This window comes from Manacus candei, unplaced genomic scaffold (genome assembly GCF_025592945.1).
Source record: "Manacus candei isolate 608988 ecotype Guabito, Panama unplaced genomic scaffold, ASM2559294v1 h1tg000002l, whole genome shotgun sequence".
Taxonomy (NCBI): Eukaryota; Metazoa; Chordata; class Aves; order Passeriformes; family Pipridae; genus Manacus; species Manacus candei.
The window spans coordinates 15501802-15512159 of record NW_026138050.1 but is presented as its reverse complement, the minus strand read 5'-3'; the positions used below and the strand labels follow the sequence as shown (position 1 = coordinate 15512159).

At 57.7% G+C, this 10358-nt stretch overlaps 1 protein-coding gene across 1 annotated transcript; it reads left to right on the top strand.

Moving 5' to 3' along the window:
- The first annotated feature begins 339 nt into the window (after positions 1 to 339).
- Positions 340 to 10235, top strand: NAGPA (N-acetylglucosamine-1-phosphodiester alpha-N-acetylglucosaminidase). Its single transcript, XM_051780830.1, has 11 exons — positions 340 to 509; positions 729 to 1214; positions 3871 to 4010; positions 4542 to 4650; positions 4889 to 5017; positions 5811 to 6019; positions 6780 to 6827; positions 7002 to 7130; positions 8059 to 8190; positions 8349 to 8409; positions 8936 to 10235. Exons 1-11 carry the CDS (start codon positions 340 to 342, stop codon positions 9156 to 9158), a joined length of 1836 nt encoding a protein of 611 aa, XP_051636790.1. The 3' UTR covers positions 9159 to 10235.
- Positions 10236 to 10358: the final 123 nt, after the last annotated feature.

The following is a 10358-nucleotide window of genomic DNA, read 5'->3' as shown; positions in this document are numbered from 1 at the left end:
TCCCTCAGGGGTCTCTATCCCGGACCATCTCCCTCAGGGATCTCTGTCCCGGTCCGTGTCCCTCAGGGGTCTCTATCCCGGTCCGTGTCCCTCAGGGATCTGTCTCTATCCCGGACCATCTCCCTCAGGGGTCTCTGTCCCGGTCCGTGTCCCTCAGGGGTCTCTCTATCCCGGACCATCTCCCTCAGGGGTCTCTCTATCCCGGACCATCTCCCTCAGGGGTCTCTATCCCGGACCATCTCCCTCAGGGATCAATGTCCCGACCCTGCACCGACCCCCGCCCGTTCCCGCCGCCCGCCAGGGGGCGCTGCCGGCGCCGCCCGCCGAGCGCCCGCCAAGATGGCGGCGTGTGGGGCGGCGGGGGCCGCGGGCGGGGGGCCCGGGCGGGCGGCGGGGCCGGCGGAGGCCGGGCCTGGCCTGGCCCCGGGCCGGGGGTCGGGCCGGGCGGGGGTCGGTGCGGTCCTGGCGCTGGCGGTGCTCGGCTGGCTGCAGGTGGCCCGCGGCGCCGGGTGAGTGTCCGGGCGCCGCCTGCCCCGGGGCGGGGCCTTCCCCGGCTCCCGAGGCCGGGCTGGTGGTGCGGTGCTGAGCGGGACAGACCCCCCGAACCGCGGTGATCACCCCGGGGACACGGGGGAAGCACGGCCGGGATGTCAGCGGGGCCGTGCCCCCTCCGAGCCGCTCCCGTCCCCCCCGCTCGCAGCTTTGGCAGCCGCGTGTTCTCGTTGCAGGAGCCCCCCCGGCGACCCCGCGCTCCAGCCCTACTCCCCGGGCCGGCACGGCCCCCGGCACGGCCACCGGCACGTCCGGGACTGCCAGCCCCGCAGGTACGGCAATGTCACACACGAGGCGTGGCCCGGCGACAACAGCACGGCCGGCCCGGTGGCCGCCACCAGGACGTTCGTCTCGTACTTCCCCCCCGAGGGCAGCGGCCGCAAGGCGCTCTACGGGCACTTCACGTTCGTGAGGAACCCCCTGCGGACCCTCTCGGTGCTGGAGCCGGGCGGCGCCGGCGGCTGCCGGGAGCAGCGCAGAGCCACCGTGCAGGAGACAGCCCAGCTCGGGAACTGTCTGGTGGCCCAGAACGGCGGGTACTTCAACATGGAAACCGGAGAGTGCCTGGGGAACGTTGTGAGCGATGGGAAGCTGGTGAGGAACTCTGGAGGGCTACAGAACGCTCAGTTTGGCATCCGGAAGGATGGCACCATGGTGTTCGGGTAAGAGCTGGGGCTGTGTGGAGAGCGCTCTCCACGCTGAAGGCTTTTGGGCATCACTGGGGCATGAAGTTCATCCCAGGCACTGCCTCCTTGGCCTCTCCCAGCTGCAGTAGAAGCACACTTTGAATGCTGAAGTTAGGGATGTTTTACCTGTACCCCATGCAGCTATCTCTCCTAGAATGAAAGGAAGCTGGATAAGTTACTGTGATGATCTCTAACTGGTTAGGTTCCAGTGTCTCCTCTCCCAACATACAGCAAGGACACTTGATGGTGATTGAAGTGGGGGCACTCTGTCCTCCCCAAGAGAAGAGACAGAGTGGACTCTGAGTCTGCTCTGGCTGCAGCACAGAAAGGCTGGGCTTGGAAAGAACCTCAGGAGGAGCCCCATCCAGCACAGGTTGGCTGGAGCAGGCTGCTCAGGCCGTGTCCAGTTGGGTTTTGAACATCTCTGAGGATGGAGATTCCACATCCTCTCTGGGCAAATCTGTTTTCTGAACACTTCAGGGATGGTGACTCCACCACTGCCCTGGGCAGCTGTGCCAGGGCCTGACCACCCTTTTCATGAAGTTTTCCCAATATCCATCTAAACCTGCGCTGGCACAACTTGAGGCCGTTTCCTCTCCTCCTGTCCCTTGTTCCCTGGGAGCAGAGCCTGACACCCCCCCGGCCCCATCTCCCCCCTCCTGTCAGGGAGTTGCAGAGGACAGGAAGGTCCCCCCTGAGCCTCCTTTTCTCCAGGTTGAGCCCCCCCAGCTCCCTCAGCTGCTCCTGCTGCTCCAGCCCCTTCCCCAGCTCCGTTCCCTTCCCTGCACACGCTCCAGCCCCTGTGTCTGTCCTGTCTGTGGGTCCCAGAACTGCCCCCGGGGCTGGAGGTGCCTCAGCAGTGCCAGCACAGGGATGGGCACTGCCCTGGGCCTGCTGGTTCAGCCACACTGTGGCTGGTACAAGGTAGGTGCCAGTGGCTTTGTTGCCCACCTTGTGTGTGACACTCCCCAAGCAGCTGGAGACAGAACCCTCAGAAGAGGAACAGCTGGCAAAGGAACTGTAGTGCTCCCTGGAATGAAAGGCCCCAGGAGCTGCAGCAAGCCTAAAGGGCCCAGAAGGGCTCCCAGGGTCCTTCTGATGGTCTCAGAAGATGGAGCAGCAGCCTGGAAGCTGCTGCAGCTGCTGGCTGCATTCCCCACCCTTCTGGCAGCTCCCACCCAGGCCTCAGCGAGGGTCCCTGCAAAGCCAAACTGACTGTGCCAAGCCAGGGCTTTATCCTGCAGCTGTTCTCTGAGAGCCCTGAGCACCAAGGCCTTCACTTCTGTGGCACAGGGGCTGCCTGAGGTGGTGACATGTCTTCAGTGAGGGGGCTTCTGCTGAGGGGACCAACAACAACTGCAAGGTCGCTGTTGGTCCTTAACCTCAGCTCTGCCCTGCTCTCTCCTGCTCTGGCAGAGTGTCCCTGTTAGTGGTGCTTTGTGGCTCCCAAACCATGACCCCAGAAATAGTTTGAGTGTAAATAATTTGGGCTGTCAGGGCAGTGGGGAAAGTAATTCACCCTTCAGTCTTTCACTGCATCGTGACCAGCAGGATGGAGCACAGGGCACACTGTTACCCCCACCCTGCAGAGCTGCTGCCCCTTTCTGGGCTGATGGGGGTTTTCAGGCTTTAAAATGCCCAAGCTGTTGTGTGGTTTGATCCATTTTCAGCCGTGTTCATGTTGTCTTTGTGTTCCTTTCTCATGGGGAGAGGGAGTTCTTTTTGCATGTTTTTCATTCAGGTATTTGCAATTACACTTTTTTACAAAGCAAAAAGCTTTGTTTGCCCACAGTCATGGATACTAAACAATTAAAAGTTGAGCATCCAGTTCCCACAGGACATCAAAAGAGTCAGTTTTAAACCCAAAAGCACAGGCAGAGCTTACAGCCAGAGCTCAGCTGTCCAGCCACAGCCCCTCCTCCTGTCTCTCCTGTTACAAACATCACCCAGCACCAGGCTCTGGTGAGGCAGGTGTTACTCATCACCCTGATCCTTGAGAGAGGAATATCCCTTGGGAAGCACCCCATGGTGACACACAACACCCGAGCGTGGAAGTGGCAGCGGGACAGTGCTTTCACTGCCTGGCTGGTCGGTGACAGGATTTGCTTCTGGAGGAGCAGAGGGAGCTCTTCCCAGATGGAGGGGAGCAGGTAGCACCCAGCTGAGTCTTCTCCTCCGTGCAGCTGCAGGAGGCTGGATGCTGTAGCTCCAAATCCTCTGCAGAGCTGTTTGGTGTCACAGTTGTGGAGGATGGAAGCTGACAGGCAGCAAGATGTTACAGCTGCTTCCACAGATCCCTGAGTCTTTGGCAGTGGCTCTGGCCTTGTGTTCTGCCAGATGCTTTCTGCCCTTGTTATCCTGGCTCAGGTCCACTGGCTGCATTGCTGGCAGGAGTTGTTTCAGGCACAGTGGCCTGGGACCATCATGAGCTGTGGGTTTGTGCAGAAGAGCAGAGAACAGAGGCCACTTTGGCTGCTAAAGTGATGTTTCACACTTCTTGGCCTCTGGTTTTGGATGTATCTACCCTTCATTCCAACACCTTCTCCCCCTCTCCCTGCTGCTGGCAACAGGAGAGGCTTTTACATGACACTGCTGTGACCGTGGGTAACCCCTCCTGCTCTCTCTTTCCTAGTTACCTGTCTGAGGAGGATGTCTTGGATCAAACAAACCCTTTTGTGCAGCTTGTGAGTGGGGTGGTTTGGCTCCTCAGAGATGGAGAAGTTTACATCAATGAGAGCCGGGACGCCGAGTGTGGGGACACTCAAACCACAGGTAAACCCTGGGGAGCCTGGCCATGGACTGTCCTTCCCACGGGGCTCTTGGAAGGAGGGGTACTTTCATGGAATCATGGAATGGTTTGGGTTGGAAGAGACCTTAGAGACCATCTTGTTCCAGCCTCCCTTCCAATATGCTGGGATTCTCCAAGCCCTGTCCAACCTGGCCTTGGACACTTCCAGGGATGGGGCAGCCACAGCTTCTCTGGGCAACCTGTGCCAGGGCCTCACCACCCTCACAGGGAAGAATTTCTTCCTATTATCCAATCTAACCTGTGAAGAGAAACTCAGAGAAGTTGCCTCTTACAGGAGTTTAAAACTGAGGGCTGGTGAATCCCTTGCTTTGTGCCAGACAAAAGCTCAATCAAGAGCACTTCTCTGGGGCTTGGATGAACAGGAGGAGCCCAGGCTGTGCTCTCACTGGTTCAGTTCAGATGAGCCCCTTGCTGGGAGCTGTTTTGCAGACAGAGGTGTGTGACCAGCCCATTCTGGCCCAGCTGGGGTGTGAATTGTTCCATCTCCTGCACAGGCACCTTCGACAAGTTCATCAGCGTGATCTCAGCCAGGACTGCGGTGGGACACGACCGCCAGGGCCGGCTGGTCCTGGTCCATGTGGATGGACAGACAGAATCCAGGGGGTAAGGGCTTGGGGAAGGTCTGAAATGCCTGAACTGGAGTGAGTCTGCAGCTGCCAGGGATATGTTTTAAGGTAGAGACTCACAGAGCTCAAGGGAGCCAGGGAGGGCTCACACAGCCCCCAGACAGCGAGTCAAGGGGGCTGGGATGGGAGAGCTGCTCCTTCCACCGAGGAGAGGGACAGACTTCTACCACAGCAGCTTCATTGAAGTCAATCAACAAATCACCTTTGCTTTGCAGGGTCAACTTGTGGGAAATGGCAGAATTCCTGAAGCAGCAGGGAGTCATCAATGCCATCAACCTGGATGGTGGAGGCTCTGCCACGCTGGTCTTGAACGGGACCCTCGCCAACTACCCCTCTGAGCACTGGTAGGTGCTGGTGGCTCGTTCCCAGGGCTGCACAGGTGGCCCTGCAGCTCCTGGTGGGATGCAGAGCCCAGTCCTGCCCCCAGCTCAACCAGGAGGGCACAGCAAAGGCAGGTGACAGGATCTGGGGGAGAGAGAGGCTCTAAAGTTTTAGGCAATTGAGTGACTCCATATTTTTTGCACTCAGTCATCCAGGATTAAAGCTGAGCTGGTTTCAGACAGGCAGCAAAGCTGTGACTGAGTGGCCTGATGTGGGAATCGGATAAGGCAGCAGCTCTTAGACTGGAGATCCAGAGCTGCACTTTCATGGGAATTAGCAAAGATCTGTCAGCAGCTTATGGAAGAGAACCACTACCTTGGAGACCCTGCCGTGCCTCAGGGCAGAACCTAAAGAACATTTTACTTTAAATTCAGCTTTTTAGTCATCTCTGACTGTAAACATGGAGGGATTTAACACTCAGTTACCATAACTGCAATGATATAATTTATATCAAAACAAATAACATCCAGGGAAGGCGTGCTGGATGCCAAAACTGGGGAAGCTGAGACCGCTTAAAGGGAGATTTTGTTTGTTGCTTCTGTAAATCCATGTTTGAAATTACTCCTATCCAATGGGGATTTAATGGTTAGTTAAAACACCAGCTCAAATCTAGTTTTGTGTTTGTATTTTCCTGTTGTTAACATTCTTGTTGGCCAGTGTGAACGGGGCTGCCACCTGTGGGTTATATCCCCGGTTCTGGGCGGGGCTGGGGCAGCACAGTGTGTGCACAGCTCACCTGTCCCCTCCTGTCCCCAGCTCCTTTGACAGCACGTGGCGCTGCCCCCGGCGCGTCTCCACCGTGGTGTGTGTGCACCAGCCGGGCTGTGCCCCCCCCGACTGCAGCGGGCACGGGCTGTGCCAGGCCGGGCACTGCCGCTGCTCCGGGCCCTTCTGGACGGGCCCTGCCTGCGACAGCCTGGACTGCGGCCCTGCCAACTGCAGCCTGCACGGCCTCTGCACCCCCTGTGAGTCTGGGGCAGGGGCTGTGGGTGCTGCCCCGGGCGCTGGGAATGTCCTGGGCCTGGCTGGGGGTTGGGGCTGCCCTCCCCCTGCCCTGCAGTGGCTGGAGCAGCAGTGGGGATAAGCAGAACATGTTGCCTTCAGGAGCCAGCAGGGCTGGGCTGGGCTCAGGCCTGGGAACTGGGCCTGAAATAAGCCTTGATGTCAAGCTCTGGGCCTCAGTTTCCCTTCCTGCCCCGGAGTTGCTTCAGGTGTTTTTAAGGCAGGGCAGTGTATTATGGTGTGTGGCAGCAGTTCGTCCTACCCTGTCTCTTTACTGTTCCTACTTTACTTGTCTCTCCCACTTCATGATTTTTATCACTGTGCCATTGCCACTTCTTCATAAATTCATTTCAAAGCCAGGGACTGCTGAAATGTCCACCCTCCCCTCTGTGCTGCTCAGTCCCGTTCTCCTCTCCCTGTGCTCTGGTTCAGCTCTCATTCAGGTGTGCACCAGTGCAGTGACTGGGCAGAGCTTGGTGGGTGCAGGGCTGCAGCAGCTGACCTAGAGTTGATCCCAGGGACTCCCCTCAGCAGGGATTCTGCTGCCTTTGACAGCTGCAGTGGGTGAACCCACCCTGGGTGTGAGTGCAGGGTTCCTCTTCTGGGCATCTCCTGGCAGGGGTAAGGGGGCACCTCGAGAGGCAGAGGCTCCTAATTTTGGGTCCCTGCTGTTTCCAAGTGGTTTTTTGTTGTCATTAATGGCTGTTCCATGTGTTTGCACAGCTGGATGCCTGTGTGACCCCGGCTGGACTGGCAGCAACTGCACAGAAGGTAAACACTCAGTGCTGCTGCACTCTGCTCCTCACAGCCAGGGAGAGGGGACTGGGGCTACTCCCCAAGAGGGAGCAGGGAAGGGAGAGGCCAAACACACCCCAAGCTGTGGCTGTGCTGGGGTGTGTCACTGTGTAGGGAGGGCCCTGATGACGTCCCTGCTTGTCTCTGCAGCCTGTGCTCCTGGTTTCTATGGGGAATCTTGCAGCCAGAAGTGCCAGTGCCAGCACGGTGGCTCCTGTGACCCTGTGCACGGAGCCTGTTCCTGCCCCCCTGGGTTCTATGGCACCAGCTGTGAGCATGGTAAGGGCTGCTCTGAAGGGCCACCTGGGCTGGGAGAGGGTTTTATGTCACTTCTGAGCCACCTCTTGCATGCAAAACAAGAGAGAGGTCTGCCAGGGGGGCTCAGGCCTGAATGTCACAGCTGGAGTGTCACCAGCTGGCTCCCAGCTCTTCCTATCCTACCCAAGTGGGCTAAAAAGGAAAGCAAGGAGCAGAGAGGAAGGAGGAGTTTCCTTCATCAACAGAAAATTGTGGATTTCTGTTTAGTCTCAGCCCCAAAGCTCCCGAGTGTAGAACAGGATCATCCACTGCTCCAGGGTGTTGCACCAGGCCCTGCCTGTAGCCCAGGCTTCAGGTGATCCAGGTCAGTGCCTGTGGAGTGCTCCAGAGGCTGTTGTGCCATCCCACCTTCCCAGTGTGGCTGTCCCTGTGCCAGTGCTGACAGGGCTGGTGCTGTTCTCCCTTGTGTCACCACTCCAGCTTCTCTGAGGCACTTGGGGCCCTGTGGATCCCAGTGAACAAGTTAATTACAGCAGAGTGTAAACTCCACGTGTGCCTCATTCCATGAGGGATGGTGTTCCAGCCTGGGAATGCTCAAGCAGCTCCATCCCAGAGGAGTTGCCCAGAGAAGCTGTGGCTGCCCCATCCCTGGGAGTGTCCAAGGCCAGGTTGGACGGGGCTTGGAGCAACTTAGTGGAAGGTGTCCCTGCCCATGGCAGGGGGTGGGACAAGATGAGCTTTAAGGTCTCTCCCAGCCCAGACCATTCTAGGATTCTGTGATCCCTGAAACTTCCCCCTGACACACAAAATGGCAGCAGAGAACTCCCAGCGTGGTGCTCCCAGGCTGCTGCAGGCTCAGCTGAGCTGGAGGAGCTGCAGCCACAGCCTGGATGGTTCCAGAGCAAGTGGAGCTTTGGCAATGACCAACCTCTTCGTGTCAACTCCCCAGAGTGTCCCCTGGGCTGGTTTGGGCCCAACTGCCAGAGCCAGTGTGTGTGTGAGCACTCGTGTCCCTGCGACCCTCGGACCGGCAGCTGCAACACCACCCACGACAGGGCACTGCAGGAGGAGCTGCTCAGAGGTACCTGCAGGGCCTGGGGGTTGTCAAAAACAGTTGAAAGAACAGCCTTAGTGCATAACATTGGTTTAATCACCAGCTCTGCTTAAGCTTGCTCTTTTTTCAGTGGAATTTTACACCCTCCTCCCCAACACTGCCTTTCTTCCCTCTTTGTTTTCCAGCTGGACAGTGTGTGGCTTCCCAGAATAAGGAAAGGAGCAAAGAAAGATTCTCTCTGTCAGAGTAAGTGGGTGGTACACACTGTGTGCCTCAGAGGCTGTCACAGAGCACGGGAGGGGCTCAGCCTGGAGAAAAGGAGGCTCAGGGGGGACCTTCTGGCTCTGCAACTCCCTGACAGGAGGGGGGAGCTGGGGGGGGTCGGGCTCTGCTCCCAGGGAACAAGGGACAGGAGGAGAGGGAATGGCCTCAAGTTGTGCCAGTGGAGATTTGGATATTGGGGAAATTTCTTCATGGAATGGGTGGTGACAGCTGCCCAGAGCAGTCACCATCTCTGGAGAGGGATTTAAAAGCCTGTGGCTGTAACAGTTGGGAACATGGGTTAGTGGTGGCCTTGGCAGCACCAGGGGACTTGATTATCTTAGAGGGCTTTTCCAACCTAAAGGATTCCCTGATTTTCTCCTGCCTGAGAGCAGGACCACAAACTTGGGAAGGCAGAGAAGGGAGGACAGTTCTTGACAAATCCTTTGCACCCTGGGAACACGTGACACAGGCCGAGATGTTGCCTATGTGGGTTTTTCTTGTCCCCCAGGAGCACGTGGCTGTCCCTGAGCTGTGGCCTGGCCCTGCTGCTGGCACTCAGCGCCCTGGGGAACGTGGGGCTGGTGCTGAGGGCGCGGTGGGAGCGGCAGCGCGGGGACTATCGGTACCACCCCCTGAGGGACATCAACGGGGAGGCCACACCCCCCCCCAGTGCTGCTGCCTGGGAGCCAGAGGACACTCGGGAGCCAGAGGACACTCAGGACTCACTTTAGAGTCCCGGATGGGAAGAGAGGAGGTGCTTCACTGTGCCCCCTGCACAGCCCCTCCGCACTGACAGGGGCACTGTGCCTGAGGTGACCCAGCTCAGCCACGGCTCCCTCTCCTCTGCTGCTCCAGCCCCAGCCCCCAGGGCTGCATCCCCAGTGGCCCTGATGGGATGCAGGGCACTGGGTAAGGGAATCAATCCCACGGTGGCAGCAGGAAAGGATATGGGCTGGTTCCTTCCTAACCCTGAGGGACACGGGTGAGCAGTGCCAGCCACAGGCACCTCAGGAAGGTCCCTGCCCACCTGGGCAGTGCTGAGTGTTTTTAAGACTCAGCAAGGTAAACTGCCTCTAGCACAAAACTGGGTTAAGGAAGCTGGTGCCTAAGGGTGTTAGAGTCTATGTCTGCCCTTCCCTGGTGAGCTCAGATTTTAATCAGAAAAGTGACAAAACATTTTAAAGTGCTGAAGCAGGTGCAGTGCCCAGTGAAACCAGAGCCCTCCTCCTGGCCCAGAAGTGTGTGATGGGTGCTGCATTTTGGGGAGGCTCTTGCAGCTCAGCAACAGGAAAAGCCTTGTCAGGTCACAAGTTCCATTGGTGCATCTCTTGTAGCCCCAGCAGCTGATGGGCTCTGGGGGCTCAGGGAGTGTCACCAGCCAGGGAAGGGGACAGACAGGGACAGCCTGGCATGGCTGGCTGGACATGGCCTGGGCTGCTCTGCCCCAGCTGGACTCTCCTCAGAGGGACCACAACCAGCAAGTTCTTCAAGCCCTCCCAGATCCCAAACACCTCCTCTGGAAATCCAGAACCCCTTCTTGCACAATTAAACTGAAACAGTGTTAGAGTTTGCTTCCACTGAGGGAAAGCCAGCCTTTAACGTGCCCCTTGGATGCTGCAGAGGGGTTAGAGCCTGTCTGAGCCCCAACACTCACAGTTTTATGCACTCACTCCCTTTTTACCTCTCCATGTAAAGGATGTGTAATTTCTGTGCCACTGTTGGCATCAGATCAGCCTGTAACCAGAAGACTCTATTTTTCTATGATTTACAGAAGATTATTTGAAAATGAATAAAGTCTATTAGTGCTACCTGCCTGAAACTCAGATTCCTGATGTCCAGCTGCAGAAGGAGCCGTGATCCTTTCCCAGTTAACCTCAGCCTCCCATTGCAACCCTGGGGCCTTTTATTTTAAATAACAGCCACACTGCAGG